Source organism: Saimiri boliviensis, chromosome 7, assembly GCF_048565385.1.
Source record: "Saimiri boliviensis isolate mSaiBol1 chromosome 7, mSaiBol1.pri, whole genome shotgun sequence".
NCBI lineage: Eukaryota > Metazoa > Chordata > Mammalia > Primates > Cebidae > Saimiri > Saimiri boliviensis.
Window position 1 is genome coordinate 106174079 of NC_133455.1, and position 23655 is coordinate 106197733.

The window sequence follows — 23655 nt, forward strand, 5'->3', positions numbered from 1 at the left end:
GCTGTTACCTACAGGTGGAACGTCAAAAAGTTTATCTCACCAAAGTAGAGAGTAAAATAGTGGTTCCTAGAAGATAGAAAGGAGCAGAGATAGGAGAGTTTGCTTAAAGGACACAAAATTACTAGAGAGGAGAAATAAGTTTTAGCATTTCACAGCATTGCAAAGTGATTTTAGTTAATAATAATTTACTATATATTTTCAAATAACGAGAAGAAAGAATTTTGCATATTCCCAAAAGGAAGAAATTATCATTGTTTGAGGTGATGGATATGCTAACTAACTGACTTTATCGTTAAACATTGTTTCCATGTATTGAAACATTACTCTGTATCTCATAAATATGTACTATTATTAAGTATTACTTAAAAATTGAAAAAATTTAAAGATTAACAATATAAGGTACTTTGAAGGAAAAGGAATAAAATTGATACAAACATGGGAGCTGAGAGGAAGGCAAGGATACTTCTTGTTAGACAAACCAAGGAGAGTTTTTCAGAAGAGTGATATCTGGATGGTAAAGTGGGGACGGTGTACAAGCACATGTCTGAGACCAGGTTGAACTTTTCCAAGTAAGAGTCTACCATATGCTTGCTGTATGACCTTGGATACATTATTTAACTTCACTAAGCATTGGTTTTAAAATGATCACAAAAATAATTATACCTGCCTCATGAAGTTGCTGTTATGATTTAAATGATTTAATAAATGTGAAGCAATTAACACAATATTTGGCATATAGTACGTTTTCAATAATGACCAGCTGATGTGTCAGGAAATTTAGAAAGGCAGTTCAACATAATAAATGCATAATAGGACAGTGGCATATGCCATGATAAAGGAAAAGGCCTTGATTTAGGAAAATATCTTGATTACCTCTTTGGGTAGAGAAGGTGATGCTCTGTTTCCCTCTTCCAAGAGCATGGTGGAGAGGAAAAAGATTAGCTATATAGGTAGACAAGGAGATACAGAAAGGGGCGGATGAGGGGAGACAGAGGAGAGAGAGAGAGAGGAAATTTAAAGATGTGAAATTGAGAGCCACAAGAGAGGATAAAAACAGAAATAGTCCAGGGAAAACGGAGAGCTCTAAGGTGGGAGATACCGGCTGGTAAGAAAGAACTTTGTGCAGGGGTCAGTCTCTGGGAACAAAAGCCTATATATTTTGAGGGTCCCTCAGAAAAAAAAAGTATTACCAAAATATGTTGCTATTGCAGATTTTACAAAAATATATGGCCAAGTGAGCACACTGCTAGGGTCCTTTCCAAGGGCTGGACAGAAGCCTGGTTGCATTAAAAGAGCAGAAACTTACACTTCATTAGCTTAATGGAAAATCTGCCTTTGACTCTGTGAGAAGAAATAGCCAAAGCCTTTTAGAAAAATGGGGTCTCTATTTTGTTTTGGCTTTTTAACATTTGCTTTGTTCCTCTTTGGTCCTCCTCCATTTGACTCAAAATTTTGGATAATACTCTGTTGCATACTGTTTGTATGTGTGTTGCTTTGAAGGGAATGAAGGAAATGGAGATGAGTGGTCTGTCAGGCATAGGTGATTCCAGCATAAAAAAAAAGAAAAGCATTCAGGGTCCACATAATCCAAGGGGAGCAAGCCACTGCACAGTGCAAAATGTCCAAGTGAAAACATAATGTAGCCCTTTGGGAGTGGGAGTTAAGCTTGAGAGAGGTGTCTGGATCAAATAACTTCTTTTGAAGAATTGAAAGTGATCCAGAAAGAAGATGATGATAAGAAAGAAAAGAGATGATCATGCGTATAATCCTGAAAAACTTCCACACTTAGGAGATGAGAAAGAAAAAAAGCAAAGGCAGTCAGGCAGGTGGGAGAGGAGTAACAGTGAAAGCTTTTGGGTATAGGAACTGCCATCTTGGAGCTATACTGCAGTGTTTTATTAGGAGCTTCACCTTTACTTGGTCCTGTGTTTAAATTCAGGCTGGTCAATTTAACAGCTATGTCATCTTTGGCAATTCACTTACTCTTCCTTTTCTTTCAAAAAAGTGGGTGAAAACACCTATGTGAGCCAAATACCTACCACATAAGATTGTTGTGATACTACAGTCTGGAGAAAATAACATGTCAAGGAAACCAAAGAAATAGGGAGTTGTCATAAAAAATTGATTCATAATATCAAATGCTGCAGAAAGGTCAGGAAATGTGGACATTTTAGAAATAGTGATTAAGACGTTACGTCTGATTTCCAAGAGTCATTCGCGTAGAAGAGTGGAATCTAAAGTAAATGACTATAACAACTATAGAATACTGTTTATAGACAAATTTATTCCTCCTATTTGCCTGTAAAGAATGTAAAGTCCTTGAAGATAAAGATTAGAAAATATAGTGTAAATATTTATTAATAAATCTAACAAATCTCCCCATTCTGCTTCTATATTAGTTAAAATTAGTTGGTTTATTCTAATCTATTTTAGACACTTACTAACGCCTCTCACTTAGTGTAAAGTGCAAAGTTACCAGTGTCAAAGAGATTCAGTACCTCCTGGTTTCTAATCAGTTTTTTTTTTTTTTTTTTTTTTTTGGCAGAGTCTTGCTCTGTCGACTAGGCTGGAGTACAATGGCACGATCTTGGCTCACGGCAGCTTCTGTCTCCCGGGTTCAAGTGATTCTCCTGCCTCAGCCTTCCAAGTAGCTGGAATTACAAGCGTGTGACACCATGCTGAGCTAATTTTTGTATTTTGAGTAGAGATGGGGTTTCACCATGTTGGTCAGTCTGGTCTCGAACTTCTGACCTTGTGATCTTCCTGCCTCAGCCCCACTCCCATCATTCACTGAATAAGAGTTTTGGCATCCTGTAATGTGTAACTTACTCTTGATTCTTACCCACTCAGTAATGTTTATAGGCATCCATGTTTTAATTAATTTATTTTTGTTATAAAAGGCCAAACCTAAAAAGATCATAATGAATAATAAATTGTCATGCTTACACAATCCATTAGATTAACTGATTTTCAAGCAGAAAGAAATACAAGCAACTGTAGTTAACTAATTTTCTTTTCCTTGAATTAAACATTTTTAAAGAATATGATAACAAGCAGTAAACATATTTGGCTTTACATTAAAAGGACAAAGTCAAGGTTAATTTTAAGGCTGGAGTTGGCCCTTTTAAAATGTGAAGAAACAACATCTGTGAGTGAAAGAGTAATTTATATTTTAAAAGCTGCTAAGGCAAATGAAAACACACCTCATTTAAGAAGAATAAGAAATTATGTATCTTAAAAAGCTAAGAATATCAGAGAGTTCCTTCAACTTGTTTTTTTTTTTTTTTAGGCTTTTGATTAACCTAAAGGTTCAAGGTCACTCTTATTCAGTCTTATAATTATCTTCAGACATGACTATTGAGAAAATCGGCAATGGAAACTCTAACACTTGAAAGTATACTTTTCACACATTTAATCAGCTGTTTGCTTGCCTCCTGGGTCCCACCAGTAGGAGTTTATCATAAAGCCTTCCCCTCTAAATTACAACTATTGGGATTATAGCTTCAGAATTCATTCTTCTTGAGAGCAATGTCTTCTGGGGTTATCATACCACACAAGATTTGTAGTTAGCAGTCACTTAAAGGGTATTAGTATTATTTTTGTACCCATCTGTTTCTCTGTCACTGAGATAAAAGGCTCCCTGTGCATTCTGACAGTCAGAGGTATAAAGCCCCAAGAGAAAAGAACTGCATTTTACTTTCCGCATCTTCATACATGTCATGTTGTGCTGTTCACGCACAGGAGCTTCAGAAATCTCTACTGTGGATAATTTGGCACCCATATTCCACAAAGATTGCTCCTATTGCAAAGTCATTTTAGCATCCCAAATATGAGAACAGAAAGAGCGTGGAAAATTTTAATTTGACAGTCCTGGAAATAATTCTTTTTTATTCCATTTTACTGGCTGTACAGACTAGAGCAAATTACCTAATCTTTTTGAACCTCACTTTCCTCATCTAATAATAATAACCACTTTAGAGCTTTCTTGTAGGGATTGGGGTAAGGTCATGATACTAGCTAACATTTACTGAGCCACTACTTGGTTTACCTGTATTAACCAATATAATTCGCTCAACAATGTAATACATTTTTTTTCTTCTTTAAACTACTATTATTTTTTGGAGAAAGGGACTTGATACATTGCCCAGGTTGGTCTTGAACTCCTGACCTCAAGTGATCCTCTGGCCTCCTGCCACAAAGTGCTGGCATTACAGGCATAAGTCATAACACACCCTGCCTAAAATAGGTATTATTATTGTCACTCCATTTTAAAACAAGGAAAATGAGGCACATAAATATTAAATAATTTGCCCTAATCCACACAGTGAAGTTATTTGCAGCACCTAGATTTATAGCCAGAGAGCATCCCCCAAGCCCACTTGTAACTTTTAACCATCATGCTATACTGCTTCTTTATTATTATACTGAATGCCTATAGACATGCAGTTTGAAGCAGCTACTGTGATGAACAACAGTATATAGCAAGAGGAATTTTAGATAATCTCAATAAGCCAAAGCCACCTAGTTCCAGAGCATGGAAATCCTATGTCCTTAGCATTTTGTTATCTAGACTCTGATTGAATATGCCGGCTGATCTATACTTTTTTCTTATGGTTCTTATAATTAGTACATTTCTTATTTGGCATTCAAACCTGCCTCCTGGTAAATTTACTAGATTTGCTCTCTGGAGCAACAAAGAATAATCTAATCTCAAATTCCACACACTAGTTTAGCTCTTCATGTATTTAAGGATCGCTTTCATAGCACCTTTCATTCTTCTTATTTTTCTAAAAAATATTCCTGATGAAGATTTATTCAACTACCCTCTTATACCTGCCAGGACTTTCATCTCCTGGAAAACTTGGCCCTGATCATGCTCCTGTTTGCTGATAGACTTTAAAACTATTGGCCCCAAGTAAATACAATATGCCATTATAACATAAGTAATGCAGAATTTCAGGAGACTATTGTTGTATAAACCCTGTTTCCTTTAATTGTAGGTTAAGTCTGCATTTTCTTTTAAAGCTAGCATATTATACTTTTGGCTCATACTTAACTTGGAATCAGTAGCCAACTACAACATAAAAACTGTTAATGTTAGTTCCCTCTATGTTGCACAATTGGTTTTTATAACCTAAATGCAAGAGTGTATTTATATTTTATTAATATTCATAGACTGCCTACTAGATTCAAAGCATGATGCCAAGGCCTATGAGAAACACAAAATCATAGGCTCCACCTTTACTTTCCATGGAACCCATACTCCAGCAGGAGGGAATGAGGAAAAGGGTAAGGGAGGAGAGACAGACACCTAAAGAAGAGACAACCGAAGGACAGGGGCAAAGAACACAATGAGTGTGGGCCAACAATGGACGAGATCAGAATTAAGGATCTAGAAAGGTGAAGAGCTGAAAGCAGGACAAATGAAGGAGGTGCTTGTAATTGTTTGTCAAGTGTCATAGTGTTATTTTATCCCATTGTTCCTATACTTTGAATAGCTCTTCTGAATCTTGATGCTGTCTTTTGTCATATAAGCTATCCTCTCAAAACTATGTCATTCACAAATTTGATTGCTCTTCTTTAACTTGGCCCAAAACCCATTATTTGCTATTTAGCTTGCTCCTTGTGTACCACACTTTCTTGTAAATCAAACAAAAAATTAACCTGGAACAATAATTTATTCTTTCAAAAAACAGTGAGTTTTTAAAGGAGAATTATCTATTAGATGAATAGAACTGACCGCTATAAGATTTTTTGTACCTAAGTCGTAAGGGCTTCTTCCAGAAAGTTTCCATGACAGAAAGAAAGAGAAACTAGTCATAGATGAGAACACTTTGGGAAGAAGTACAGACTCTGTTTGGGAGCATTAGAAATTGGCCGGGCGCGGTGGCTCAAGCCTGTAATCCCAGCACTTTGGGAGGCCGAAGCGGGTGGATCACGAGGTCAGGAGATCGAGACCAACGTGGTCAACATGGTGAAACCCCGTCTCTACTAAAAATACAAAAAATTAGCTGGGCATGGTGGCACGTGCCTGTAATCTCAGCTACTCAGGAGGCTGAGGCAGGAGAATTGCCTGAACCCAGGAGGCGGAGGTTGCGGTGAGCCGAGATCGCGCCATTGCACTCCAGCCTGGGTAACAAGAGCGAAACTCCGTCTCAAAAAAAAAAAAAAAAAAAAAAGAAAGAAAAAAAAAATTTAGCAAAGAGAAAAATACAGCCATAACCCCCAGCTCCATTCCTAGTAAACCTCCTGAAGTTCATATCACTATTGTTTTCTCCTATGTTCCTCCTCATTTATATTCTTTTCTCATAAATTTCACCTCACTGTCTACAGATTTATGAATGGTCAAAGTTCACTCTTAGGAGTCATTCAGTGAGCATCAATGAAATCATACTTATGTTTAAAACAGGTAATTTTCTTTCTTATCCCAGCAATACTGAGAACTGCATAACCTGAAAATCTTTTTACATACACATGGATTAAAGCTATAACATTAAATTCAACTGACCTCATTGAAAAAATGAAAATTCCTGTGTGACATAAGAAGAAGCCAAACACCAGATTTGGATTTAAGAGCCATGTGGTTGACAGCAGAGTGAAGCTGATTTTGTAGGAAGTTCAAGACTCTAGCATAAGCAGAATCCTTGGAAGGCCTGCCCCTCAGTTTAAGTATAAGACAGAAATACACACAACCTGGGGCAAGGCGCGGTGGCTCACGCCTGCCATCCCAACACTTTGGGAGACCGAGACGGGTCGATCACCTGAGGTCAGGAGATCGAGACCAGCCTAACCCATATGAGGAAAGCCCGTCTCTACTAAAAATACAAAATTAACCAGGCATGGTGGAGCATGCCTATAATCCCAGCTACTCCAGAGGCTGAGGCAGGAGAATTGCTTGAACCCGGAAGGCAGAGGTTGTGGTGAGCTGAGATAGCACCATTGCACTCTAGCCTGGGCAACAAGAGTAAAACTCCGTCTCAAGAAAAAAAAAAAAAAAAAAAAAAGAAATACACACAGGCACTTACACACAGATAAGACATTCACCAGTACCAGGGATTAGGAGGAGACACTATTTCTACCTATGCTTGGGTGGGGAGAAAAAAAAAATGTTTGCTCTTACAGAATTTTGAAGTTAAGAATTTATATCATCTGTGTGACATACCACTTGGCAAAAACATTAATGCAAATTATGCATTGTAATATTCCTAGTACACCTGTGGAAACAAATGCAAATTTTCCCTGGAGGGAAAAGACCTCAGACATCACAGGTAAAGCTTCAATGAAGATAAAAAGGTCAGATACCAAAAGTCCAAAACACATGAGGAAACACTCAATCATGGGGCAAAAGTCAGCAAACACAATAAAAGACATATTTAGATGTCCTCAAACTTCAGGTCAATAGAGTAATGCCATAAATTTTATAACATAAGTATGTTTAAAATTGTTACATACATAAAATAAGGAATCAAAACCACAAGACAAAAATAATAACTAAGGAAAGAAGAACCAAAAGATATGAAAAAGAGAACTCCCACAAATTAAAAAGTTATTAAAATTTAAAAGCTTCAACAAATAAAGTAAGTAATGGATTAGACAAAGCTGATAAATTCATCCATATACTGGTGGATAGATTTGAAGAAATTATCAAAAGCACAACATTGATAGATAAAAAAATAAAAAGTATAAAAGAAAGTGCAGAAATACAGAAGAGACAAGGGCCAACATATATCTAGTAGGAAGTCCAGAAGGAGAGAATAAAGAGAATGGGAAAGAAGCAATATTCAAAAGAACAAAGACTGAGTGGTTTCCAAAGTTGATGAAAGAGGTAACTCTTCAGATTCACTCATCTAAAGGAGTCGTAGCAAAGTAAATATATACCCAGGAACAATACTTTGAAACCACAGATTCCAAAGAAAAGGGGACCTTAAAGCAATTAGAGAGAAAGAGACCATGTTTTAAAATGAATTACGACTGAATTGAAAGCAGATTTCTGAATAGAAACCTCAAAGAACCCCCGCCAAACAATGGAATCATGCCTTCACAGTGCTTACAGAAAACCTAGAATTCTATATCCAAGAATCAGTCACTACCGGACTTGCTCTAAGTCTGAATATGTCCTCCAAGAAGAAAGAAATGAAACAAAGAAGGGAGGAATAGAATGCAAAAAGTAAAAATAATTTCAGTATAAATAAAATGTTGCATTCAATGTTTCTCCAGCATATTAAGTTTATACCTCCCCAATTAAACTCTGATCAATCGAAGTTCATCAGCTCATCTATATTAAAAAAAACTAGAATTTATGAATGAGAAAACTACAGAACATTCTCAGCCGACATATGGGGTTACTCCCCAAAAAGAGAAAGATCTTGGACCGAAGACATGTATTCCTATTGACACCAGACTTTTACAAATTAAAAGTCTATTTAAATGGCAGAAAGCCTCGGCTTTCCTATTTGAACTACTCTGTCTAAAAAGGACTTATCTGTGGTATGGCAATGGTTGGGAAATGGCTATAAAGGAAATTTACTATTATATCCTCTTTGTACTTAAAAATTTTATACCATGTGCATATAATGTTTATTCAAAATATTAATATTCAAATAATTTTAAAACAAAATTAAACAACTATCTTAAAAGTGACTTCATTTGGCTAGCTTCAAATAAAAACAAGAGGGGAGAGGGATCCTGGGAGTTCAAAGGCACAATACAAGTTAATATACAAAAGGGATTCATTGAAAAAAATAATATTTAAAAAATAAAACTGAAGATCTTTTCTAAATTCCCAACTAACTCCACTTGGCTTTTTTTTTCTTGGAGACCTGCTCTCTCACAGCTTGAAAGCTATTTTTTCCACTTACATTTTCTCCATGAGGTGTCCTCATTTCCAGTGTTAATTAGCCTTACAACAAAAGATTCTGAAAATTTCCCCATCATAGTTGTTATCTATTATACATGACTGATATATAGAATGAGTTAGATATTTTCCAATTAACCTGAAGGACTTGGAAGAATGACTTTGAGATTTAACACCAAGAACCTTTGACTACTTTTTGAATAACACAAAGATTTACATTTTCATAAAAATAATAACTTTTAAGGATTTGCATTAGAACAAAAATAAAGCAATTTTAAACAAATGTACAGAATGCAAATCACTAAATTAAACATTTTAAACCAGTGAAGTATAGCCAAACTGTACTTAAAACTGGTTTATGAATGAATCAAGAAAACTAGAATCCTTTATTGTTCTTAACCTTCGTTTCAAAACATCTAAGGCCATCTCCAGCTACCTAGAGGATGTCAAAGAGTCTCAAACAGTTCTGTCTTTGAAAATTTATTTATGATTCAACTTAAAATTTATAAAATGATCATATCAGGTATCATTTATTGAGTATTTACTAAGTTCTCAACATGGTACTATGTGCCTTACTTCATTTAATCTCCAGAACAAACCCACGAGATAGATATTAGTATCATCTTTATTTTCTACATGTGCAAATTAAGGCATAGAAAAAATGAAATAACATGAAGAGGGTCATATAGCTCATTGATAATAGAGCTAGTTCTCAGGCCAATGTTTCTCTGACTTCACTTTTTGTGTTCTTGACCACTATGTTAAATTCTTCAATGAGAACTGGGGTTTGGCATAACATTAAAATCTTATTTAAAACAGATTTAGGATCACCAACATAAAGAGAAGTTATGTCTTAAGTATCTAAGTCAACTCATGCAGGGTATGGTCAAAAAGCCTTTGGTAAGAGTGCTTTTTGTTTTTTATTTGTTCATTTTATAATAGAAAAATAATCATTGGTATCTATACCCCCTAATTCATACAAAGTTCATTAAAACACATTCATTTATCAAATGTAATTTAATCACTTTTATCACTGGGGACAGTTTCAGATGTGTCTAGTGAGTATGAGTGTAGATCCCTTAGGCAGATCAACAGAACCTGCCACGAGTATGTGCCCACTTTATAAAAGCTACCCAATGAGCTACTTTGCACCTCTTCCTTGGTGAAATTAAGATTCAGAAAACTGAATTCAGTAAGACACTAGAGAACTAGAAGCACAGTTTCCTTAATCTAAATTGTCTTTATTACAATAAAGTATATTTAATGATTAGCGTACATAAAATTTGCATTTGTTCAGATAGAGCAGAAGAAATTCAAAATAAAACTAAAAAATTCTTATTGGTAAAGCAGATATATCTACAGTTTTTTTTTCTTTTTCTTTTTATCAAATTGTCTCAGATTTTCTCCTCAATTTCTCCTCTTTTCTCACGTAAAGATACATGTTTTGGTAATGCATTTCCAAATCCGAATTGTTTTGAGAATTTTCTCATGCTTCTGATTTTTTTCTAGGCTTCCTATGTAAAAATGATATAAATTTATACAAACTTCTGAAAAAATATGGCTTAAAAACTCAAATGTTAATGAAATTAACATATACCTTTTACAAAAATGTGCTAATTCAGCCATATTAGGAAATACAATAGTTTGACATTAATGATAAATGCCAACTATGCGTATGACTAGCAAGATAACCTTTTTGCCAACAAAAATAATCTCTATTACTTATACTATAACAGTAATAAAATAAACTTAAAAGAAATCAACCAACCTCAATTCATTTGAAGTTACTTTTGAAGTAAAACAACACTCATGCAGGCCTCATGCTTCATGTTTGTCATTTTGAAACAACACATATTAAAAAACTACAAAAACACTTAGGGATGCAACTTAAATTTATATGCATTTAACAAGTCACTGAAATAATTAAAATCTCATCTCATGTTTTGATCTGTGGCTAAGAAATCCATTATTTTGCACACAGAAAAAAAAAAAGCATTTATCATCAAAATGTCTAGTTTCTTCTTTGATACCGCAGCATTTTTTTTTCAGCTTTGCCATTTGTTACCAACTTTTTCCCAGTTATAAATATTTTAATTTGATTTAGTCAGCAATTGCTTGTAGGGGACTGTCAAATCTTTTAGAGTTATGCTTTAAATCATTACTGAAAGATTTGCTTTTAGTATAATAAGACAGCTTTGCATAGTAATTAGATCCTCAGACACATGTTTGCTGAGGTTTAACAATTGTGTAATAAATACAATATGGCAGTGATAAAGCTGTAAACCTCGGCACATAGCTTTAGCTTTCTAATACATTTTATTGAGTTACCCAAGAAATAATCACCCTGCTAAATCCAAGTTAAACACCTGATGGAATATTAGGATATTTAATTAAAAATGAAGTTATGCTGTACATGTGAGTGATTTTAAACAGTGGCTAAAAAGAATTCCATGAAAAATTAATTTCACTCAGTAAAAAGCATACACATTGCCCTTTTGTGAAGTTGGTAAATGAATGCAACCATTCCTACTAAGATACACATCATGCAGAAACAGAAATGAGGGCAGGGTGTTTCAGAAGAGACTTCAGCTAAAGGAACAAGGGTTGGTAACTGCAAGGCACATTAAGATTGCCTTTCAAAAAGCAAGTAAATCCTATTATTTCATCCTCAGTGATTTCACTGTGATGGCTCAACAGATGGCCACTGGGGTTGCACAACAATTTCCTTTCTAAGCTATCAGGCAGCATCCAACTCCAGCAGGCCAAATTTAGGCCATTCCTATACTTGGAAATCTTGTCAATCTGGATACATCCTTTATCTTTGGAGAGAAAACCTGCCACAGTCTTTGCTGTTAAAGATAACAGGGTTACTTGGAGGTCGAAGGTGGCATAACAAAAGGCACAGATGTGATGAAGGATGACAGTATGATGAATTCCTGGGATGAAGCATGGTATAAGAAGAAAAGGAAAGCAGGAAGAAAGGGTGGAAGACAAGGCGGGAACAAGGGAGGACAGGAAAGACAGAGGAAGAGAGGGAGGGAAGCAAGAACTGAAGGAGGAGTGGGAGGAGGAGGAAGGAAGAAGGAAAAGATAAACGGTGGGCTACAAACCAGACGACCTGAGTTCTAGAATGCAGATCTGGATCAACAATAAAACACCTGTATAAGCTACTTCACCTCTCTGTGACTCGATTATCACATCTGCCATATGAGAGTACAGGACTAGATAACTCTGAAGGTTTCAACTAACATTCAAAAAAGTCCAGCAAATATGGAAACAGCCACACCATCTTTGTCCTCATCATTTAATTGATCACTCATATGTGTATTTATTTATTCACCAAATATTTATGGACCAACTACTAAGATGCAAACCTTATACTATTTCAGAATGATACAAAAGCAAATCTGATACACCTTATACTCTCATGAGATTCACTGCCTGGGGTGGGAATGAGGTGAGATGGCAGAAAAACAAGAAGGTAAAGTTGGGTGGATATGCAGGGCCAAATCCTGAAGGGCCTTATATATCATGTTAAAAATGTGGCCTTGGCCGGGCGCGGTGGCTCAAGCTTGTAATCCCAGCACTCTGGGAGGCCGAGGTGGGCGGATCACGAGGTTGAGAGATCGAGACCATCCTGGTCAACATGGTGAAACCCCGTCTCTACTAAAAATACAAAACATTAGCTGGGCATGGTGGCGCGTGCCTATAATCCCAGCTACTCAGGAGGCTGAGGCAGGAGAATTGCCTGAACCCAGGAGGCGGAGGTTGTGGTGAGCCGAGATTGCGCCATTGCACTCCAGCCTGGGTAACAAGAGCGAAACTCCGTCTCAAAAAAAAAAAAAAAAAAATGTGGCCTTTATCCTCAGGGCAATGGGGAACATGAAAGTTTTTTTCAAGTCTAAAGTGATCAGGTTTGAGCTCTTATATTCTGTGGATATTGGACTAGTCAGAGACAAACCTGAAAGTCCCCAACAACTGTAGCACTGGCCAGAATAAAAAGAAGTGGACCCTGGCAAAGATATGAAATCAAAAGGATCTGACGATGTGAAAGAGGGCAAGAGGGAAATGACTCCCTGAAGACTGGCTTAGAGGACTTGATGGATAAGGCTGATATTTGCTGAAATAAACAAGTAAGGAAGTAGGAAACAAGAATTCAGGTTTTGGTGGAGGATGGTAAGTGTGAGGCATAATCATGAAGGAAATAATGGTCTTTGGATTTAAGGCCCCCAAAGAAACACACTGGGATGCACTCGATAAAAGCCCCGGTTTGGGAGCAGAAAGACCTTTGTATCAGCTTCTAACTTTGATGCTAGAAAAAAAAAAAGTTACACACACTGAACCCAGTATTTCTGTATGCAAATACAGATGACAACTGCCTTAGAAGAAAATGGTGAAGAATAAAGTGATGTATAAAGGGTTCAACACACAGAGAAGTTAAGTAACTTGCCCAAGCAACATAACATATAAACAGCACAACTAAATGTTGAGTCCACATCTGTTCTCAAAGCCCTTGGCTGCTACAGACAGCTATTTAGAATCAGTCTGGGACTGTCTTCTTACAGACTGAAGGTTCAAGGATAATGAAATGTTCTCAAGCTACATGTTCTCTTGGGTTATTTTAAACTCCAGTCTTAAATATTTCATTGCCAATATTAATTTTATGCCATTCCAGATTTCTGCAATCTTGTGATATTTCTTCCTAGTGGAAGAATGCTGTGCAGGATTGTGCATGGCTGCTATTCATCCCAGATTTTCTGGGACAGCTTTTATTTCAAAATTCCACACCATTATTCTCACACCATTGAAATGTCCTGAAAAAGCCAGTATTTCTGTATCGAGCCTCTGTACCAGAAGCAGCACAAAAATGCTGTATTCAGGAAGCCTTGTCACCAGAGGCGTTGATGTGCAGGAGGTCCACAGTGCACTTTGATGTGTAGGGGCACACTGGTGGAGGGGGTGCCATAGAAATATGAGGACTATTGCATTAGAGGTGCCTGATTTTGATTTAGTGTATCATATGGTAATTACTAAAAACCTGTATTTCTCACAAGTTATCAATCTATATAGGTAACCCTCATGCATAATACATTTAGGGAACTTCTGATTTAGGAAATGATCCCCTTAAGAAACAGTCCCACATATCAAAGGTAGTCACTATGCATTTTCTGTCACAGACTTTTGAAATCAATTAGTCACGGAAGTTTGAAAAACACCACTTAGCAGTACTTGCGGAAAGAGATGATCTAGTGATGCAAGCCCTTTTGTGAGCATCTTTCTGTGCACAGTAGCAGTTTCTATTCAGTAAAATGTTCACTTCCCAAATGGAGCAGAACATTTTCTGTCTCACATTCTGGTAAGTCAGTGTTTTTATTAAACCAGATGACTCTGCAAGTGGAATAGAGGCAGAGCATGTACTGTATCTACCGCACTGAGATTTATGAAAAGCAGTATGAGATGGCAACTGTCAACTGCCAGTGACAGCAGCTTTCTTTTGGGAAGAATAACCTGACTCTCTAAGATCATTCCTACTGGAACCCACTGAACCCAAAGCAACCAGAACCACTATTAGTATGATTTTAATTAGGACTTAATGCTCAAAACATTTACTTAAATTCCCACAATGTGTTTTTCATTGAACAAAACATTCTACTTTAGGCTTATAAGTTATATATAGACTATATATTGTTTTTAAAATAATTTTAAAGTTTGTAATATTCATGTCCATCAGAAAGAATAAGTTCAGAAAGGATCTGGAGGAGAAATAATTGAGGAGTAGAAAACTTTAATTATTTTGTAGATAAATAACTGTTAATAATTAATGAAAGGGCCAGATAAAAATTTATTAAAAATTCCTAATTGTGGATGCAGGAGATAGTATATCCTAGGCACGCAGTTGGCCATAAGTTGAAATCTAGGCTTTAGTATAGTCATAGAGATTCCAGTAAAAATGGATTCCAAATGAATAAAATGAATTATGAAGTCATAAAATCCTGGGTAATTCCACACATGCTCCTGAAAAGTTCAATATGCTCTAATTATAATAGCTGCAAAACCTTTCTAGAGCGAGTGACTTTGGGGAATCGCCCCGTGAAATGCATCACTGAAATTTCCCACCTCCTTCCCTTCTATCACTTCCTTATTAATAGCTCCACGCTTTGAGAGCCCACTTGAAACTTGAAACATTATTTTCCTCATGGATTACTTTATGCATTGGTGTAAAAATTCATTTTCTAGAAGATAAAATGATATTCTTACCCGTTTCACAGCTGGGTCCAGTGAAGCCTTGTGGGCAGGCACACACATTAGCGGCAATACAAGCTCCTCCGTTCCTACAGCCATCTTTGCAAAATGCTAAAATAATTCAGATACATTATTTTAGCACTTTAGAAGTAAGTAGTTTAATAAACTCCAAACCTAGCTTTTCATTATCCCCTTGGAGATGTGAACATCAAATTATAAAAGCTATTATAATTTTGTATTCATATATTTCCAATACATGTAAAAAATTTCAGCACAACTTGTAAAACAGTACACTTTCCAATGTTAAAGAAATATTTCACCCATAAAACAAAATACTGAAATTTATTTGAACAACAAACAGTACCTTTACACAATAGAAAATACATTAAAATTCAGATTTCTTCTCATTGTAACAATCCACCTTGAAAATAAACCTGAAAATGGCAGCTATCCTAGATGGAACGAACCACCATCTAAAGAATGAGACCATGAAACAGAAAATGGTTGAATCCCATGAGGCCCTGTGGGATTTTTTTCAAACTGGCCAAAGTGCCAAAATAGTAGAAAAGGCTTCAACCTTCAAAAATTTGTAAGCCTGTCCTGGTAATGAATTAACCGATAGTAAGAAAACGTCATTAGAGTGGTCTTCAGGGAGACTCTTAAATTCCTCTGCTAAGGATAGGTCAGAATCCAGGATCAAGAGCAAAGACAATGCATAGTCTGTTTAATATTATTAGAGTGGTCTTGGGAACGAGGGAAGTTGTTTTGTGAGTAGGAAGCTGAACCATTGCAAGGGAGCCAAGGTCTGAACCACTGCAAGGGCGAGCTCTTGAAACGTGCTGTCTTCGAAGAAGTGCAGAAAACGAGAGAAGAGCAAGACAAGTGAGCACAAGAGAAGACGAGAAAAACAAGATGGATGAGACTGAGCTTATTCTTTGGCTCTGTAAGGCTCAGCAGCTGCTTCCTCAGCCAGCCAAAGTCTGTAAGGAGTGAATTAGACCAGCTTGTTCCAGACATTGAGGCAAAAGTTTTTTTCTATAGTTTTCTAGCATGTGCTTCCTCTGGTTAGGTAGAATATACTTTCTCAGACTAATAAAATGTAGAAATCTGAAATTCTAGTGATGAATTAAAGAAATGGACCCAAAGAGTCCATTTGGCTTTGTTGGTTTAAACCTCATAAGTGGTATGTTTGCCAGACCATGTATATATTTTCACTGGAGTAATTTGCAAGGTTGCAGCCTGTTGATACTGCACAGAATTCAATGATTCAGCTCCTACATTTAAACTACTTATCTCTCAGCTTTTGTCCATTCCCAATTAAGGCATCCACAGGAACTGAACCATCTTAATTAAGGCAACCTGTAGTCCTAGCTTCCAGAAGGAATTTATAGATCCTTGAAAGTTTTTCTTCTTTCAAATACAAGAATTATCTGTCTGTATCTGTTTATAATTTTCAGAATTCTTTACTCTATGAACTTTCTTCTTCATTCTAAATAGGAATTGGAATCAAGCAGAAATAAGAGAAAAGTTTTAGGGTTCCTAGATGAAACCTTAAGCCTAAGCAAACTCTCAGAACATCCAGGTGGATTTGTGGGAGGTCCTAAGGACTTAGTTATATTGTACTCCCCCTCATCCATTGGAAATACATTACAAGATCCCCACTGGATGCCTGAAACTTCACACAGTACAGAAATACACACACACACACACGATATATATATATATATACACACACACACATATATATAATATATATATAATATATAAATACATTGTATGCATATATATATATATATATATACACACACTATGTGTTTTTTCCTATACAGACATACTTTGATAAAGTTTAAAATATAAGTTATACATAGTAAGAGATTAACAACAGTAGTTTATAATAGATAAATTTTATAACAACATGCCAGCATCACTACTGGCACAATGGCACTTTGAGGTCATTGTTAAGTAAAATAATAATTAACTGTTTTTGTTTTACCCATTTTGAGTTAGTTTTTGTATATGGTAGTTGTTTTTTTTTTTTTTTTTTTGGTGGAGCTGGGGTTTTGCCACATTGCCCAGGCTGGTCTCAAACTCCTAGACCCAAGTAATTCACTTGCCTTGGCCCTCCAAAGTGCTGGGGTTACAGGTGTGAGCCACCAAGATCAGTGAAAATAAGGATTACTTGAATACAAGCATTGCAATACCTCGACAGTGTATCTGATAATCAGGAAGACTACTAAGTGACTAATGGTGGCCAGTAGTAGACAGCGTGGATACACTGGACAAAGTGATGATTCACATCCCAGGTGGGATGGGGATGGACAGTGAGAGATCTCATCATGCTACTCAGAATGCTGCAGAATTTTAAACTTAAGAATTCTTTCTAGAATTTTCCATTTAACATTGTCAAACTTCAGTTGACCATGGGTAACTAAAATCATCAAAGGCAAAACTGCGGATAAGAGGGAACTATCATACTATACTTTACATTCTAAAAGTCTAGCTTTTCTCAGGATTTGTTTGGTTTTTCCAAGAAAATTTTTGTGGGATTTGAATGCCCAAATAAACAGGCTTTCTTCAAAATGACCTACACTAATGACTTCCATGGAGTGTTGAAAATCAGAGTAACCCTCAGCCTACCCTTCTCTTGCTACAAGTGTATTTTTGTAGACCAGGCTTTAAGACCCATGCTCATAAACCGCTGCATTAACAGCCATTTATTGTTCTTTCCTACCTCACAGAGACACAGTATCATAGCAAACTGATTTTAGTGAACTCTGAGATAATGGACACAGTATATTGGAGAAATCAGCAGTTCTTTAGCTTAAAATGCCTAAATCGGATAAATCATATGACATCATAAGATATGTAAACATTATACTATGGGAGTTTGTAGAGTTTCCAAAAAGGTCTTCTATTTCCGCTGGGAGGTAGGAAGAAAACAGGACAGTGGGGGAAAGGTGAGTTAATGGACTGTGGTGAACCACAGTTGTATGGTCCACTGATGAACACAGAAATCTGAGTTCAACAGGACATTTAAAAGAATTATCAATCGACATTAACAAACCAGCTAAAATAGGAAACTGTAACATGTAGAGAATCAATATTCTTAGTTAAATAATCTTCTCCAGTAGTGTCTGACAGCTCACAAGAGAGCAAAGAAAAACTGTCTGACTGACTCAAAGAGGAGATTCACATGGTAGCATAACAAATAGGTTGACAATGCTGCAGGAAAAATAGCTACCATGATATACGCACGTTTGGGCTCAAAAAGAAACACCTGAAGCTGGGAGAGTGGTGAACCTGATGAAAAGGAAGATTCAAGGAAATTGAAGATCAAAAGGTATAGAAAGAACAAACTGAGCAAACTGGAATAAGAGGAACTTGGGATTAGACAATAAAATGTTGAAGTTTAAGATTACCAAGATGGAGCAGTTCTCCACAAAAATGCCCAGGATGTGATCATGGCTGTGGTTTGCTAGAAAGGAACAGAGATGAAAACCACTGTGGCTAAGGTCAAGGAACATTAGGTTAAAGGAACTGAATGGTTTGGTCACCTAAGCACTGAAGTAACTCAGGAGGGTGTCAAGACCTGAGGGAAAGACTATGAGCCACACATCAAGGCTTTTGATGTCTGCAGGAAGTACCTGGAAGTTACATAACGGTAACGATATAAAGTGTAGTGGAAGGTAGAGATGGATTGCATTATACATAATGGAAGAGACATTGGCATTTAAATCCTTTACCTTTACATGTTGTTCCATTCCCTGTATAGCCCGGCTTGCAAACACAGTTGTGTCCTCCAACAGTGTTGAAGCATAAAGCATTTTCATCACAGTTGTGCTGATTTGTGATACACTCATCATGTTCTGGAATGAGAAATACAATTTGGTTACTCAAAGTGATATTTCCAAAGCTAATATATTTTAAACTACACCTTCAATCTTGGTTATTGCATGGTAAATTCTTTTAACCACAGATATAACAAATTATAACTTACAGAAGAGCTCAGACTTTGAAGTATTGTACACTCCTCTTCATGTACATACAAGTTCACACATCCACAAACACTGAATGCAAAAGAATTTGGACAAAAGACCTACCAATGGTTGGAAGAAATAGAGAGGGGAGGCAAGGAGGAGGAATAATTCTAGAAGTAGATTCCAAAGTCGGTTTTGTATAGTTAATATTTGGGGAGTTACTCTCATGAAGTAACTCTGCCACCTAACTCATACCTGTAGCATGTGAAGGACGACAGGGAGGATGTGAAATTGTATTGCTTTGTGAGTCATGACCTGTAGGATAATAAAGCTCTAGTTCTAGGAGTTAGGTGCCTTCTGTTAGCACCTGTAGCCACACTCATAGGCCTAAAGATACTTATGCAAACTGTCAGGAGAATACTGGATCTCTTTAGAAAGTTCCCTCACTCCCTATAAAGAAAGTAGCACAAATCTATTAAAAGACAAACTTGCTTTTGTAATATGAGTAAATACAATCTTTAGAATATGTAATCAATATAGTATCTGCTCTCACTGCTTGTAACTTGAAACTCTAGAAAGCATTGAATTTTTTGATCCTTCCAGCACCCCTGTGGGAGAGGCAGAACCAATATCATTGTAACCATTTTAAAGGTGACTCAATGGTGGCTCAGAGTGTTTAGGTAGCCTGCCTAAGTTCACAGAAATATCGAGTAACTTCAGAATTCTAGCTCAGCATTCAGCAAAGACATAAATGTAAGGAACAAATACAGTGAACATGAGAAGGCAAACAAATCTAACATCAAAATCAAGAGGAGAAGGTAATGAAATATGTGAGAAAATACACACAAATTAGTTCAGCCACCTAAAATCCCTACAGTGGCACAACTTAGTACTCAGTCTCTTACATGAATACTATTCAGGCTGAAAACGAAATATATATTTTAATAAACTACATTGATTGAGCCATTAATTCCATATGATATAAATCCATATGATATGAAATCAATGAAATATTTGTTACTTTAGAACTCTGCATTCCAGATACGATAATGATAATACATCTATAATTTGTCTTTGGCATAATAGATCTGTAACTTGTAATGTATCTGTAAATTGGCATATACAGTTAAGATTAGACTAAAATCACTTACTTCAACTACTAAAATGAAATGCCCATTGTTTTATTTTTAAAGATAAAAATTAATATTCTGCTATGACATTTTATGTCTCATTCTATATAAGCACAAAGTTATGACAGTTTTAATTATAACCCTGTAATTAAATTCTTAGAGATTTTTCCTAATAATCCTTTAGAGGAAAGAAAAATTTCATTCACTAAGATTCTAGAATTGCACAAATGGATATCTTATTTTCCAAATTCCTGGCAAAATAACCCAAAATTGCGCAAAATTCTATCTTTATTATCTAGTATAACAGAAAATTTCATAGTTTTTATAAATTCATGCTTACTACTGGTAGCTTAGAAAACTAGATTACATATGGGTCTCCTAATTGAGGCTTACCCTTGGACCACCATAAAATTTCAGAAGAGTTAGAATGGGCAGCCCACCTACCTTTGGGTTCTGCTGCCTGAAGCAAAATAAATCTACACTTTGAATCAAGTTTGCACCTGCTGCCAATTTTCTTCCCAGTGCAATTCAAAGTGCTGCAGTTAATCTATAAATCTCTACGTGGACAGCCGCAGGCCCTTAAAAGACAGCTGCTGATTGATTTGATGCTGTTTTAATCCCTGCCTTGGTTGTCTTTTTAATTAGACCATACTCACCAGGCAGAGAAAGGACCTAACAAGATTCAGTTTAGCATCTAGTATGATAATGTTCAATAAATGCTAAATAATTACACAACCTGGGAACTGATTTCCTCTGTTGTCATTTACTCTCATGGTTACTGAAATGAGAAAGTAGGATCCTAGGCAATTCAAAGGCAAATACAGTTCTGAAGGCTTTAAATGCATCCATGCCTTTATATATATTGCTTTGTGCCTGAAGTGTCCTTCCCCACAGATTCTCCTGGAAAGCTCTTACCATTTTTAAAGATTACAATAAAATGTGATGTGTTGTGTAAAGACATCTTAGTCTCCCCCTCCTACAGAGTTAGGGGCTACTATCTATTTTCCCTAACACCATATACAAGTTTCTGTTGTTCTTATTTTATTGTACGTCCATTTCTCTCTAGTTCTCCATTCTTAAGCTCCACTCTGGGACTGTGATTTTTTTAAACCAGGATTTTGTATTTTTCTTTGTATCTCATTTAAGCATGCAAAGAGTGTTTCTTGAGTAAATAATTGAATGAATAGATGAAGCAAGATAGGAACTACTTCTGTTGTCATCATTCAAGACAATCACTGTTTCTTCAATTATAGACTACATGCCAAACACAGAGCTCTGAAAAATCTGAGCTGGTTTTTCACACTGATTTTACTATGATGCAGTTTTAATTTTGCATATTTCAAATATTGAGATAGCAGGACATCTTTTGAAAACAGAAAATAATAACCCCTTTACACTATCACTTTAAATCTTTTCACACTACTTAAAATAAAGTTGATTATAGTTAAAATTCATGAACTAAAGTAAACTGCGAGCTTAGGAAAAGCATTTTTAAATGCCTGTAGTCTCACAGAAGATTTGATAATCCTTGACAAAAACAGAATGTAAATGAAGCAAAGAGCAAATATTCTGTAAAGTCAACTCAATAAATAATTAATTATTGGTGCTCCATTTCCAGTTTTCGTCAAATGTCAATTTCTCATCCTTTCTCTGAGTCACACATCCCTGAGGACTCCATCATCAAATCACTAGTTCACGTCTCCATTTCTAATACTTCCTCCAACATTTCCAATATAGAGTAAGAAAAATTAAATAGAATAAGGAGGAGGAAAATTCTAAGGTAAAATTTAAATCAATATTATGTTCCTTTGTTTAAAAAGATCATGTCAGTATGTAACAGTGAATAAATTTCAAGGTCTGTGTCCCATGTATTGAAAGGCAGACATTCAGTTCTGATGTTTGGATTATCCAATCCATAAGACTTAATGCGATCTTCACATCTTCAGTAAAAAATTTATTGTTTATATGATATGACAATCCAAGTAACAGCTGGAAGTGAAACCAAATGCATCACTTTCTAACTCTTCTTCATAAAAAATATCAGCACATGGTTATTTTAATCAGAATTTAATTATTCTTTATGTCTATGAATTTGATATTTAAATGAAATGAATAAAAGAAAGAAAGATATTGAAGGAAAACACCATTACTCAGCAATACTAAAAAGAAGTAATTTGGATGTCAATCACTATGAAACATTACATATAGAATCTATCATTGTACAGTGATAGCTAGAAAAGATTTTTTTCTGTGTGTCATAATTTCTTTGTTTGGCATCTCCACATGCAATATAAACCTGATTTTATACTAGTAACAAGACACAGTATAGTAAAGTTCCTCCACAGGAAAAAAAAGTAACAATATACGCACTTGGATGCCTCCAAATGCAGACATTATGTATAACAATAATACTTGGCTTTCACTGATTAACCCCTAAGTTAACCTGGGTATGCTAATGTATCTAAAACCATTTTAAGATTCCATATCCAACAGTGTTATCAGTCATAATAACATGGACTTAAAATGAGGTTTAAATTTGGTATTCATATTGAGCTGTTTGCAGAATGAATGTGCTCCTAGAAACAAACCAGCTGCTCTAAAATTCACATAGCTCTCCTCACTGTGATTTAAAAATAGATGTACAATAGAACATAATCCATGTTCTATTAAAAATTTCAGTATAATACAAAATGCAAATACTGCAGAAAATAGAGTGAAAAGTCATCGTTTAAATGTATCTATATTTAAATTCAATTTAGTATATTTTTCTTCAATATCTATTTGGTATTAAAATATTTGAGGGTTAAAAATGATTATAATGGTAGCTGCCTTCAAAAAGCTTACGGTTCTTAGTTGAAGGCATAAGACAAAAACACAAAGCCTTTAGTAAATGGTTTCATTAGAGAAATTGCTAAAGCAGAGAAGTAAACACTGCTTACAGAGAGCTGCAAGAGATCAAGAGAGGATCTGGTTGAGTCAGGTAGGTTTCCAAGAATGACTTCTTGCAGAATGAAGAATTTGACATGTATATTTTTTACATGTGTTGGTGAGGGCAGGTGCAGATTCCAGATTAAAAACACCATTCACGTAGTTTGCCTGTTGTTTTTGGAATCTCAAGGCCCTTATAAATTTGAATCACACTAAATAATTCATAATAATCATAGCTACAATTCAGTGCTTACTATATGCCACATACTTTGTAATATATATTATCTAATTTAATCCTTATATTAACTAGAAAACATTATTGTTACAGAAAATTAAACTTGACTTGGAAAGGCTAAGTAAGCTTGCCCAAGAACACATAGCTAGTAAGTGGTAGAGTTGTGAACTACATCTGACTCCAAAATTCAGCCTATTGATTGCTATGCAATAGAGTTGCCCAACATATTTAATGCTTGTATTTTTCACAATCTACTCCTTTTTATTCTGGTATTCTTCTTTGTGATTA

General features: G+C 35.7%; 1 protein-coding gene across 4 annotated transcripts in view; it reads right to left on the reverse strand.

Moving 5' to 3' along the window:
- Nucleotides 1–23655, reverse strand: part of NELL2 (neural EGFL like 2) — a 449663-nt gene that overhangs the window by 84435 nt on the left and 341573 nt on the right. For all 4 annotated transcript variants that reach the window (XM_074403164.1, XM_074403166.1, XM_039461605.2 and 1 more), the window contains exons 15-16: nt 18841–18963; nt 15113–15208 (exon numbers count right to left, since the gene is read on the reverse strand). In XM_074403164.1, coding sequence (XP_074259265.1) covers nt 15113–15208; nt 18841–18963 — 219 coding nt within the window. The remainder of the gene's footprint in view (nt 1–15112; nt 15209–18840; nt 18964–23655) is intronic.